Source organism: Vanessa atalanta, chromosome 4, assembly GCF_905147765.1.
Source record: "Vanessa atalanta chromosome 4, ilVanAtal1.2, whole genome shotgun sequence".
In the NCBI taxonomy this organism is placed as follows: Eukaryota; Metazoa; Arthropoda; class Insecta; order Lepidoptera; family Nymphalidae; genus Vanessa; species Vanessa atalanta.
In genome coordinates this window covers 758,254-772,876 of record NC_061874.1, presented here as the reverse complement: position 1 = coordinate 772,876, position 14,623 = coordinate 758,254, and the positions used below count along the sequence as shown (strand labels likewise).

The following is a 14,623-nucleotide window of genomic DNA, read 5'->3' as shown; positions in this document are numbered from 1 at the left end:
GCCATTTAAATGTATATATTTTATATCAAATAAATTATGATAATAATTTATATTAATTATTTTCTTCCTATTTTCACCTCTTCAGTACTTACAGAGTTTAGTTCAAATCTTAATCTAATAAACTTAATCTTCTCTTATATATTTTTTATGGATCCAATTCCACAGAAGAGAAAAGTCATAATTATACTTTTACTCTCAAAATCAAGATACACTTTATTCAAAGATGAGTCTATTAACAAGTTGAAAAATACCACAGGATTGGGTTGTATTATATTGAGAAGGCCCGAATGAGCCGAATGAGCTCACTTGAAATTAAATATTTTTTAATAAAATAAACTCAACGAATACAATCTAACTTTATTTATTGGCTGTTGTTACTTTTAGCCGTCTCACGCACACTTAAGAAATCTTGTCAAGTGTTAGTTAGTATAGTTAACGTGGATTAAATATCTTCTGATGTGAAGTGACTACCACCGCCCGTGGACATCTGCAATACCGGAAGACTTGCATGTGTGTAGCCGGCCTTAAGTAATGAGAAGGCTCTTTTTCCAAATCGTATTAACTGGGATATTCCGCCGGCGAAAGCTCTGTATTCGATTTCCGGCCATCGATGTCCGAACGTTAAATTTAGTGGCCGGAATTAATCAACAATTTAATACCGTAGGTTTACTAAATTTATTAAAAATACTTAAGCTAGGTTTGATTAGTACGGGCATAGAAGATTGATAACTGCATTAATAAGAAATATCATTTATTCACGAAACTTAACAAGTACAATAATTATAAATCAATATCACATTTCATGATTAATATTTACGATAAGTGCCTTTCATATTATTCATACATACTCATGTTATTTTTCTAAGTGGAAGTAATATAGTTTCACTATTTTTCAGTGTTGTCCGAATCGTGTCTCGAATATTTGTCATATAAAATCAAATATAAGAGAACGCTTCTTAAAAAATTAAACTAAAAAAAAATAGATTCCATGTTTTTTTTTTAATTAAAAAGATCAAAAATAATACAATACATTTTAATGGCCAAATTGGAAGAATATGGGATTGTCGAGGTGGCACGTAATATAGCTGGCAACATTTACCAGATACTTAACTGCAATTATCACATACTCTAATAATTAATATCTCATTATGTAAAACACAGGATATCAGATATAATCAGTGACAAAAATGTTATATACATAATATATACAAAATAAATAATATAATGCCTCATTACAAATTAGTCTATTCAAGCTAATTTGTCCATTATATTACGCAATTTACACAAAGTTATAATAAATCTAAACTTAAATGTCGCTTATAATGCACTTTAATGTTACCAAATTGTTTTTGTACTGATTATTTAAGGCTAATTAGTGATGAGTAAAAATATTTGTGATGAAAATATTTATATGCAGGTATTTTTATTTACAAAACACAATTGTACCATAGACTATTAATAATATATATTATTGAATAGCAACACCAACCTTCTGGTTAAGTACAATAAATAATACAACTTCTTTACTATTACAAATGCAACAAATTTACTTTAAATTATTCGGATATATTATGAACTTAATCGAATATTGTTTATATATTATATGTAAATATAAATCCCTTTGCAGTATCACAAACATAGTTCATACCTTTGGGTCTATGTTGTTGCTATCGTTTGTATTAATTAAAGGTTCTATTTCAGATGTTATTGAACCACCCATAGTGTTTTCAATAGAACCATAGACAGACGGTCGAACTTCTACAGATGGTGGTTCGGTCGCTTCGATGGTCAAGTTCGGCGCTGAACTGGAAGGCACGGGCTCACCAACTAGTCTGGAACTCTCGTCGCAGCCTCTCGCCATGTGGTACATGGACTTACCACGCAATCGTCTACTAAATGAGCTCCCTAGGTGAAAAAATATCATTAATTAGCACTTTTTGGTATAGATATGTAAATAGATCCCTACAATATAGAACTAGGTATAACTATGAGAGTTCATTACTGTTATTATACCACTAATCAAATTGAGATATTTTTTATTTATGATTTTTTTTTTAATTTAACACAAACAGATTACTTCGACATTTCTTTGATAAATAAAATATAAAAGATAAAAAGATATTGTAAACAAAATACAACATTTGATGATGCATGACAGTTATCAGTCTTTTGTTTTTAATTAACACACTATCACAATCACAAATTAAATTTTACATTAAATTATACACAATAAAATAAGTATCTGCTGTCAAAGTTCTACAAAAAACTGGAATGACCATTCTTTGTTCGATATGTAAACAAATAAGTAAAGGCCACTCCCATTTAGAGAAAAGTTATGACATCTTTAACTTGAAGTATATTTTCACTTTTTAATACGAAATTATGAGCATAAAAAATCTATCAATCTGAAAAAAGATGTAATAAACTGAACATACCAACTACTCCAAGATGCTCCGATATATCTCTCTTCACATCAGATACATCCCACATAGCCAGGAATGAGCCAAGGCATGAGGGCGACGGGTCAAGTGGTGACACAAACGGCTTATAGGAGAAACTATAGTGGTGTGCAATGGCCGCTAAAAACATCTCTATGCATATAAGGAAATCCTAAAAAAAAATATTATTGTAAATAATAATGTATTAAGAAAAATAATAGTTTATTATTTTCAAAAATCTTAGAAAAGTCAAATAATTTAAACATTTAGTTAAATTAAACTATACCCTACATATTATCATCATCAGATACCAATACGTTATAAAAAAAATAAAAACAAAAGGAATTCAAAGAGAGTTTCTATGTACAATGTACATTATATTATTATTAGGTAACATATAAAAATAAAACTTATAAAATAATAGCATCTTAAAAGAAATTTCATATACCTGTAACTTGGAAGATATAATCTTTATTTTATCTTTGTCCGAAATATCAAATATTGTTGATATCACTCCGCAGTATACCAAAATATTGATAAGAACTCCTTGACTGCAAATAATAGTACACTTGCTATATATTGTATTCAGCTGTTACACATATATAAATTAACATATATAAAAACACATTTAAAATGAATTAAGTAAATAGTTCACTTACAAGAATGAAAAGAAGACAACAGCCTTTATACACAGAAATTTCCCAATAGGTTTCATTGGTTTCAACTCGGATCTGTTTGCTTTATAAAAGAGCACCAAGCAATACATAGCTACAAACTGAGACAAATTATTGATAGCTATCATGTAGGGGAAAGCCACATTGGGACTGAAGTCACTCTCTCCATAAACTCCACAGAGGTCGCATATCATTGATATAACAGTTGTAACTGGCCTCACTAATGTATATTGAAGTATACCATGTTTGCAATTGTGTACAAATTCACTGAAAAAAAAAAACAAATACATTAAAATGGAAGAATGAATAAGTGATCAGTAATAATACAAATACTAGCAAAGAAATATTACAATCATTACTTGGTGGTAGGGCTTTGCAAACCCACCTGGATAGGTACAGGCACAAGGGACATAACATCTTAGTTCTCAAAGTTGTGGTGCACTAGCAAAGTAGTGGATGGTTAATATTTCTAACAGTGCCAATGTCTATGGGTGGTGTTGAACACTTAACATCAGGTGTCCCATTTGCCAGTCCGCCTCCCTATCACATTAAAAAAAAAAAAACATTTTCATTACATATTTCTCCATACTTTAATATTTCACTTTTTTCAACTTCTTATTTAATAACACTTATATCGGTTTAAATAAAATGAATGTTTGTATATTTTCCTTCAATATTATTCGTAATTCTACCCATGCAAAGCACTTATAGATTAGCATTATTAGCATTAACAGCCTGTAAATTTTCCCACTGCTGGGCTAAAGGCCTCCTCTCCCTTTGAGGAGAAGGTTTGGAGCATATTCCACCACGCTGCTCCAATGCGGGTTGGCGGAATACACATGTGGCAGAATTTCGTTGAAATTAGACACATGCAGGTTTCCTCACGATGTTTTCCTTCACCGCCGAGCACATGAATTATAAACACAAATAAAGCACATGAAAATTCAGTGGTGCCTGCCTGGGTTTGAACCCGAAATTGAACATCGGTTAAGATGCACGCGTTCTAACCACTGGGCCATCTCGGCTCTCAAGCACTTATAGAGGTAGATAGTTATTAAAAATATATTTAATAACTGAAACAAAATATAACTTACCTCCCCATATCCCATGGAGTCATACAACAGAGTGGAAATATATGATACACTTGTGGTTTTGTTTCCAGCACTGCTTCCAGGTCATTATCTGCATTCAAATAATTAAGAAGGTACTTCATGAAGTTATAAATCACATATGCCTCATAGCATTCTCTCAATGAATCCATGTAAATTGATTGCTCGGGAAACTCTAAGCCTATCCATGCATTTAGAGCATAAATGGGAACCATCCATAGTATCCTGAATTAAATAATAAAATATTAAAATTATTAAGAAATGGAAACATTATAATACAAATAAATCTATAAAGATTTTGCCTACCTTATTATATGTTTTTGCAATGATGGCTTAGTATAGTGTACAATATGTTGGGTGATTTGCCATATAGAGATAGGGACCGCCAGAAGAACAAAACCTCCTCCTACTAAAGTACCTTGGTCGGATTTAGTAAATCCATTGTTAATTGAATGGATTATAAGCAGTGGTACAAGTATTATGACCAACAAAACATAACTTGCTATAAAAAAAGGACGAATCCATAACCTCCACTGGCTGAAAAACGTTATCGGTCTTGTACACATTTTAATATTATAAATTCTTTATTGCACATTTATTTAGCAGATGTTTCCTTTATTGCAACAAAAGTCAAAACGAATCTTGGCCTAATCGTGATTCATACGTCATGGAAATCCCACAAAATATAAAATACTGTAGTATGTTAAAAAATAGAAATCAAGAATAAATAATTCATTGACTATAACATGATTTCTTGTGTAACTAAACTTGTTTTTGTGAATTGTATATTTTTAACAATTTACTAATCAGCTGTCAACTCACAGATTAAATTAACAAATGTTAAATTTGAAACTACTTTCAATTAAAAGTCTACAAAAACATTATATTGATGGATTTTTTTATTTTTATAGAATTAATTTGTGTAAATATGCTTTATCAGATTATTCTTATACAAATCCAAATATGGGCCATTATTAGTATCAACAAATTAATTACGACTGATAATAAAGTTGTTAAGTTTAAAAAAAGGCAATTTTAATCTATTTTTTAGATGTATCCGATTATTATTATTATCTCTTTCTCTTATACCGCAAAATTATGACGTGGAAAAGAGACAATATACAGAATTAGGTTATTTGTGTTGCAAGGTATGAAAAAAATGTGGAAAAAATCTTCGGTTCATACTTTATTTATCCGAACCAAACCATCGTAGATGAACGAGTAGTGTAACAGAATGGGTATAGGTTTCTTATAAATGTTAGTGATTTCATTTTAGGTATAGGAATTTCTTAGGATAAATAAAAAGTGTTAAACGTTATTAAATGTCCAATTAACATAACCTAATGGTGGGGACCCACTTATTTGTGCATTTACAGTTATTCGTGTAACACGTATTTTGTGCATAGAGTTCAAGCATTGAATTAGGCCACATAGCGATCTCTCCCTAAAATACCGCTGTTCTGGCTGTCGACGTATCAAGACAGGCTATCAAGTGAGTGTGATGTTTTCTCATTTATTGCTTAAAAGCATATTATATTACTTAATTTTATTGTTGTGAGAAGTGCAAAGGATGCAATAGATAAACTTTATAAATAGTTAATCGTAAGTCGATAATTCGTATGTTTTCGTAAATGGGTCACCTCGCCATTCTTTTCAGAATAAGTTATAATGTCAAGTTTTGTTTTTCGGAGTCATTAATACGTTGTTATTTTTATTTCTAGTGGAAATAAAGTGCTTCTTGAAGTGTGTTTATATTTTAGTTATACGAGGCGGGAGAGTAATGATCAGATAGATCGCGACCTAATGTGATGTCATCAAAAGGGGAAACAGAGGCCGATTCTGGCACCGTGTCGCCGAATTTGTCAGCTGTTAAAAATGAACCGGTTAGTATCCCTAATCTAACATAAAATAGTTGTTTTGCTGTCTATTTATTGAGGCTCAGCATTAAACCATTTAAATGTGTATCATATTTGAAGTTTACTTACATGAAAAAGTGTTACATTTTATTTATAATAAACATTATTATACTTTTTTGATATTTTATGTTATCATTTAAATATTTTAAATATTTTTTGGAACTATGTGTATATGTTAATAAACATATCAGTTGAATTGTAGAAGTTTTGCCAATTATTATAACCAATTTAAGTAGCTATTCAGTGAAACATTTTTTATATTGTGGTCCTGCAAATATATTAATAATATTGGACTTTTCATACAATTTCTGACTACACCTACCTGTAATTGTGTTATTATACTTTACTGTTTATACTTTTATGTTATTATATTTTACTGTTTTGTCAGAATTGATAATGACAAATTAATAAAATAAATTTATTATTACAAAAACCATACACTATATGTATCTATTTTTTTATTGATCTTTATATATATTCCTTTTACTTCTATTACTTATGTGCTCATAGTGATCAAACTTTTTTTATTTAAAATGTTTTTAAAAATATAGAAAAGCGAAAAGATGCTTTTTTTTATTCATTTTGGTAAATTAAGAAATAAAATAGATTGTTGTTAATAATTGCACTGAATAGTATCTTTGTTTTTTAAAACTTTATGATCATTTCGTATATTATTGAACTTTAATAAAATTGTAATGCTTTAATTATCCTTTATTTTTCATCATATTTTGCTACTAAGTAGCTAACTAATTTATAATATAATTGTTTTTGTGATACCTTACACATCAGAAAAGTTTCTTTAAATTACTGTTATTTGACTTTCAGGCACCTACAGTCAGCAAAGAAACTCCAAAAAGGGGTAGTGGTACACTGTTAAAGTGTACTACATGCAACAGCTTTAGCACATTAAGCAGTCGTGCCCTAACGACACACATGGCACAGTGTTCACCTGATAACAATAATGTTGCAGCCACACAAAATGCAGATGCTAGACCGCACAGGAAATTATTTGAGTGTGATGTGTGCAATATGAAATTTTCAAATGGCGCGAATATGCGTCGACATAAAATGCGGCATACGGGGGTCAAACCTTATGAATGTCGTGTTTGTCAAAAAAGATTTTTCAGAAAAGATCACTTAGCAGAACACTTCACAACTCACACAAAAAGCTTGCCGTATCATTGCCCTATCTGTAACCGAGGATTCCAGCGACAAATTGCCATGCGCGCACATTTTCAAAATGAACATGTTGGACAGCATGATCTTGTTAAGACTTGCCCACTTTGTAGTTACCGTGCGCCGACTATGAAGAGTCTCAGGGTCCACTTTTTCAATAGGTAATTGTATAGAAAATGTATTGTACATTAGGTATGTGTATAACTACTTTCTGTTGATTTTATTTATGTTATTTTTGTGTTTTCGACAGACACGGAATCGACTTGGATAATCCGGGTCCTGGCAATAACTCTGTATCCCTTCTCGCTGCTGGCATTGCCAATGCTGCTTATGCAGATGGCACGATGGACCCAAGTGCAATTTCTGCATTAAGTGCACTAGGTTCAGGTCTATCTGTATCAATGGCCGCCGCATATTCAGATAGCGGTGACAGTAATGGAGCCCGCTCAGTGGACAATGCTACACCTCCCATGCACTACTTAACACCACATGTCGAAATATCTATGGCTGACAATAATGAGACCTTTTCCCCAGGCCAGACCAATAATCAAGGTGAGACAATTATAGTTTTCTATTTATAATGCAGTAATTTTAAATAATAAAGGATTGTGTTATGCAATAATGCCCTGCCTTGTTTTAGAATCACGAATGAATGGAGAGGGTCCCAGCTCACCGCAATCAGGCGACAGTGCCGTAGCCAGTAGTTCACTTTCTGCTGGCCTTCCCACCAATATCACACCTTCCATAACGCTCATACCCATTAAACAGGTAAATGTTTTATAAAAAAATATAATTACTGAATATTGTCCCTATTGTAAGTACTAAAGATTAATTAAGATCTACCTCCGTGATCGAGTAGTGTGAACACCGGTTTTCATTGGTTCGCCACTCTTGAGGTTCTGGGTTCGATTCGCGGCCGAGTCGATGTAGAAAAAGTTCGTTAGTTTTCTATATTGTCTTGGGTCTGGGTGTATGTGTTACCGTCCATACCATATTTTCCATAACACAAGTGTTTTAGTTATTTACATTGGGATCAGAGTAATGTATGTGATGTAGTCAATATTTTTTTATTAAATTATAATTTGTTAATGCAAATTTTCAACAATTTCATGTATACATGTAGCAAAACTTAAGGAAGATAAAAAGATAAAAAGAAAGAGAAAAGAATATATACATGGAAGCTAGCCTTTGCTGAAGTTTCATGAGAGAAATAAAGGATTAATGCTGTTATGTTATTTAAAAACATAAATAATATAACATAATTCAAATTGACATGATGACATTATTTAGAAAAAGTAATAGCTCAGTTAATGCTGGTCTCAATTAGCGAATGCATTTTTAGGTCACTTGTTAACTTAAAGGTTAAAACTAAAGTATGATGATGAGTTGACCAAATATTTACTCCATAAACATGTTTATTGTATACTGTGACATGTCTAAATAATAAAACAAAGTGTGATTAAAAAGCGCTAAACAAAAAAAAAACTAAATCAGGATATTTTTTTGCGATTTTAGTACGCATAAAAGCATGCTTTTTAGGTTTTACAGTTAGGTATAATTTTTAAATTTTTTCTTAAAATAAAATATAGTCAGAAAATAATTAGTAATGTAATTAAGTAAGTAATACATAATATTTGTTTGCATTGTGATAAGACTTTGATATAAGCAGAGGTAGATGTGGTCTCAATTACCGAGATTCTAAACACAATGATAAAATTACACACACAAACAAAAAGGTTTGCATATGACTCATAACAATAGCCTAATAAGCTGACATCAAGTGTATCATTACACGTATGACAATTACCTGAACACCAGAATGTAGTACCGACTGCAAAAAAAAATAGTTAAATAAACACGAATATTTCTAATGTGGTACTGATTTAAAGTAATCAGCTACCAGTAAGGGGCATTCATTGGGCATTCATTCATTTATTGTAAGCCTATTTTCGCTTATTTTTGACCCCTCCCCCCAAATTATAAGAAAAAATAAGAACAGGCAGACACCCTCCCCCCTTACTTTAAAATTTACTACGTAAGAACCTAAAGGAAAAAATGAATACATGCTTGGTTTATGTTTATGTTTCAACTAATCAATTTTTCGAAATTAATTAACTTTTGATCTTACGTAAGAACTATCGAGACTCCCTTCCACCCCCTTGTAAGAAAACATAAGATATATTCGAACCCCTCCCCCCTAAATCGTTTTACGTAATAAATGAATGGCCTTATAAGTACTAATTGCAAATTGTCATAGTCAAATTTAAATCTATTATGTTTTTCGACGTTTGTGTGTGTTTCATTGGCTTGTAAATATTTTTCTGTTACTGCTACTGAAATTCAATGAAGTACGAGATTTATGGTAACGGTGCTTACAGCAATAATGTTTTAATTATTGGAAATAAATTGGCATCAGAACTAATAAAACAATTGCGATTAAAAGTCAGTAAATAAAAATGGTTGAAATATTAACGTGATTGCTTTTTCTGATAGAAGCGTAAACCGCCATGTATTTTTGTCGTGATTTACATAAAACAGCAAATGTTATGTTGTCATAATAATCAATTTAGAGGTCAACTCATAATAATTTATTTGTAAAAACGTAATGATATCAATGCGATTTTTTATAAATATATTGGATATACTTTATTACACCTCCAAAAATGTTTTGAATATAATAACTATTCTGGTGGTACTCGTGCTGACCGTACTGTAACCTCGTTTCCGCGTTTAGACTTTCAAATTTTCAGTCTCGCCTTACTTCAAGTATAATTTCGTTAAAAAGTTAAGATTACGTTTAGCATGTAGGCAAGACGATCGTACATTTTGGGACATGTAGTAATGACAACTATATTTTACACAATTATAAGATAAATGCGTTTACGTGTCAATTTGAAGACTTACGCCATAATTGATACTTTGTCGTAAATTACCGCACTTGGACTAGGGCGTCCGTGTGAGGCCATGACTGTGTTCAGCGGTGCCAATTAGTTCCGTTTGAACGATTCAAAGATTGATTGGGTGATTCTACCTCAGTTTATATAAAGTAGTTTGTTTGTCTTTATTTAAATCTAAAACAGCGGGACTTTTTTGTTACATTAATGCTACTAATCTTAGTTTACTTTCGACGAAAACAATACACTTTCCAAATTGGATTTCATCGCATTTAGATCAAACAACTGTTTCATCTTTCAATGTTTATTTACGTCCATCATATTTGGACGAGGTCTCTCATACCATGACCCTTTGTTTGTCATATATAATTCTTTCATCCTAAACAATATTCTAATATTGTTATGAGACGGAGCTTCAAACATATTGATAACTATCGGCTTAAATTAACTCACCCACTTAACTACAGATCTCCAAAATTGACGCTAAATAATCCCATAGTTGCATTAAAATATATAGTCCTAACGTTGAAGCGAAATAAAGTTAAAACTAAATATAAAAATAATTAATCGAACGAAAAATTCCCTAATCTACGAAAACTACGAAATAGCTGCAATGAAAACGATAAACGCTCGGCGAAATAACGTTCGCTTCCCTAGTTACGATCGAAGCTGCAAATTTTTATCCCTCGTAGTGGGAGACAATGATACATTCGTCATTAAAATCAAAATATAGTTCTTCGAATCTGGCTTAGGACGAGAACCTCCGAATCGTAATCTCACCGAACCTCGCGCTAACCATAAGAGCAAAGCTACCGCCGGTTCGGTCGGTAACGAGCGTCGCCCCCGCAGGAGCCGAGCGCGGCGGAGGAGAGCGGCGCGGGCGAGGGCGAGGCCGGCGGCGGCGACAAGCGCGACGTGTCGTCGAGCCTGTCGTCGAGCCTGTCGTCGCTCATCAAGGTGTCGCCGCTGAAGAGCCTGCTGCGCGAGGACCTGCGGCGCCGCATCTCGGCGCGCGGGCGCCGCGCCGCGTCCGCGCGCGCCGCGCCCGCCGACGCGCTCGCCATCTCGTCGTCCGAGCCCGCCTCGCTCGTGTGCGCCTTCTGCGCCATCACGTTCCCCGACTCCACGCTCTACTTCCTGCACAAGGGCTGCCACTGCGACTCCAACCCCTGGAAGTGCAACATCTGCGGCGAGCAGTGCTGCAACGTGTACGAGTTCAACTCCCACCTGCTCAGCAAGAGTCACCAATGACTGTTCGCGGGGGGGACGCTGCGGCGCTGACGGCGCGGGCGCGGCCGCTCCGGAGGCGTCGGCTCCCCCCGCAGCCGATTGACTTAGAGTGCAAATTATTTTGAAGGTTATTTAGTGGTAGTCGTCTGGGTGTTTTAGTCTTAGGGGCGCGACGAAGAGTCCGTCGTCCGGAAGTTGACATTCCAAATCGTATCGATGCATTCCATTTTATATTGAGATTGACTCTGAGAGGAGACCGGACGGGAGGTCGGGTGGGCGATCGAGTGATACTTAAGAAATATTATTGTCTTTAAAAGATTTTATTTATTATTTAATTTTTCTGTACTTAAACGTACATGGGTGTTATTCGAAACGATATAGAATATTTTTTGGTGCGATAGTGAATTTTACAAATTTTTTATTGAAACATGTGAAGAGTGTACAAATTAATATATTTTTACATTTCGCTCTCGAGGAGAATGTTTATAAGGGGCATAGCCTCGCGGTTCCCTGGTCGTTTGATGATTGTGACGAACAGACCGGAATTTTAAATTCTACATTCCGTTATTAATTTATAATGTCTACTTTATGCATGTAATGCAAGTCCACGACTAATACTTAATGTACAAGTTTTGTTTTGTTGTTATTATTTATTTCCTAAATTATAAAGATGTAGGGTTACATCGTGTACGTACTTAAAGTGGTTTATTTAGCAGTTAGGTTATACCCGTAACGAAACGAAACGAGCAGCCATTATAAGAAGAACGCACTTGCTCAACGAATTGACAAAGGCTCAACAAGCGGAAAGCTCGAACAGAGGCGTCGTTCTCGCACAAAATATTCCGCCCGAAGCGCGACGCGGGGCTCGTCCGCTGCTATGGCGTCTTATGATTGCTTTTCGAAATTCCTCGTCGGTAAGACATATATGAGATTGTCTGGAGATAACTGTATCGATGTAATGGATTATATTTTTCTGTGTAGTATTTATTATATTTTCATATCGTAAGCTAGGCGAAACGTGCTCAATGTTGGTGAACTATTTTAACATATGTATCATACGAATCGACTCCGACTGGGTTACTGGTTACTGGTTACTGGTTACTAACGAAAGTATTCTATTGGATTTTTTTTTTTAAATATAAAACTCGTTGACATATTTTACTTTAACGCAGTACTTAAAGTGTTATTTTAATCGATTCGTTTACTTTATACTCTACGTATATAACTCGACCTGAGATTTACATTCCTGTAGCTAATAAGTACTTAATATCGGTTGTGGTCTTGCCTGTTAAGTTTACGAAATCGACTTGGGTGGAACTGAAATGATGTTTACCAACGAAGTTATGTATAATTAATGTTTTGTGTAGGGTCGGTCCGTCCGAGGTCGCGGGGCCTAGAGAGTTACCTGAACGAGCAACACATATTTATTAATAGATATTCTTATATTATACTACATTGTTGTTTTTATTTTTTATTATTTTTGTTTAGACTTGGATAATTATTTGGTCCCAACCGCCGCGCCGAGAGTTGGCGTTAAGTTTAGATTTTTACTTAATAAGAGCTATTAATATTATTAATCGGTAACCCCATTGGGCGCCTTTAATTAATCCGTCCATATCTAACGATAGATATTGCCTTTAATATTTAATAGAGATAATATATTTATAGATTTTAGTATAAACAGTTAAGGAGAGATCTTAATTATAAAAAAATGTTTCAGAATAACAGAGGTTTACAGAGTAGTTAAATTTATTGTCTTATGTATGTTTAAAGATCGATGTTACATTAATAACGAGCGAAGCGGGAGTCTTATTAATTACCATTGATTTATTGTTGCAATTGAATGTTCTATTTTTGTGTGGTATTAGATAATATATATTTCGAAGACGATTGTAATTGTTTTGAAGCAATTTATGCAAGAAAACGTCAATTGTGTAGTTAATCCTTAGCAGTATTTCAAGATACGGTCATCAAAGTCTTGACGTGATATTGATTACGAGAATATTCATAGAAATGTATTCGATGTAATGAAGCTTAGGTTACAGTCGAGTGCGACGTTGATGTCATCGATGTGCGAGTAGACCGCGACAGCGACAGCACTGGCACGCCATTCGTACACACAGTCTATTCGATGTTAAATTATTATTAGTTAATGAATTATATTATGTTGAGTGCCAATAGCATATTGATCACACATCTGTAACCTTCGAGTGTAGTGTAAGTGTAACTACACATTGCCAGCGACGTTCGTGTATTATACTTAACAGAAGTGCTATAGTTTAGCATCCTCACCTTAATACCAAAACACAGCTTACCAACATTTTATTTCGTTTTAAGTTGTTAAGTGTCTAATGTATAGTGTAAGTATGTTGTTTTAAAATCGATAATTTTGTAACGGTAGGCAAGTTGAGATCATAGTTGATATTGCTGTTAAATTTATTATGTTATCATTATTATTAGTAATAATAACATATTTTTACTAATATTTAATAAAGAATGAACTATTTATGATCTACCAGTTTTAAAAATTGAGTGATAGTAAATGATATCAATTTTTTAGCAGATTGTGCCTTAGATCAGTAATAAAGAATGAGAATAATAATATCGTGTTTTCGAAATCTATTCAAACTTATAGATGTGTGCATTTTTAACCGTTTGTCACATAATATTATATATTTACACAAAAAGTATTATAATAAATAAAATGAAATGTTATTTATTTATATATTTAGTGAAATATTTGCAATACGGCTGTTTTGCTTGTTTTTTATAATGGAAAAGTTTATTTGCAGTTGAAATATATTATCGTATTGTTACGATTGTCTAGAAATATAATGAATGGTACTTATTACCGAGTATGTAGTTCTATTTATTTACTTATAATAATTTGGTAAAGGGTCTAATGAAACATTAATAAATAAACTATGAGATAAAGTAAGAAACCGTTTTTTATGTACTCCTACGTAATAAATAAAATTATGTTTGTATTTATATCCTGCCTTGTTAACCTATTCATCCGATGCTGATAAAACTTTGGTGAGTTATGTGACGTACGCACGAAGATTCCTAAAAAATAAGACTTTACTTACTTACTACATAGTATGGTTGTCCTTTAATATAAATTATATAAGCCCGAACATAGTAGCTTGTTTTTTGTATTTAATTACCAGCAAGAGTAATTAATAT

General features: G+C 33.1%; 2 protein-coding genes across 2 annotated transcripts; one reads left to right on the top strand and one right to left on the bottom strand.

The window, feature by feature from the left end:
• Positions 1–758: 758 nt before the first annotated feature.
• LOC125063837 (transmembrane protein 184C) lies at positions 759–5,027 on the bottom strand. The gene is made up of 6 exons (XM_047670486.1): positions 4,528–5,027; positions 4,207–4,446; positions 3,098–3,379; positions 2,887–2,989; positions 2,436–2,610; positions 759–1,905 (listed from the first exon to the last, which is right to left on the bottom strand). Exons 1-6 carry the CDS (start codon positions 4,785–4,787, stop codon positions 1,643–1,645), a joined length of 1,323 nt encoding a protein of 440 aa, XP_047526442.1. The 5' UTR covers positions 4,788–5,027; the 3' UTR covers positions 759–1,642.
• A 414-nt stretch (positions 5,028–5,441) lies between these two features.
• LOC125063835 (zinc finger protein ztf-16) lies at positions 5,442–14,357 on the top strand. The gene is made up of 6 exons (XM_047670485.1): positions 5,442–5,713; positions 5,982–6,104; positions 6,963–7,474; positions 7,564–7,865; positions 7,954–8,081; positions 11,057–14,357. Exons 2-6 carry the CDS (start codon positions 6,030–6,032, stop codon positions 11,456–11,458), a joined length of 1,419 nt encoding a protein of 472 aa, XP_047526441.1. The 5' UTR covers positions 5,442–5,713; positions 5,982–6,029; the 3' UTR covers positions 11,459–14,357.
• The last annotated feature ends 266 nt before the right edge of the window (positions 14,358–14,623 follow it).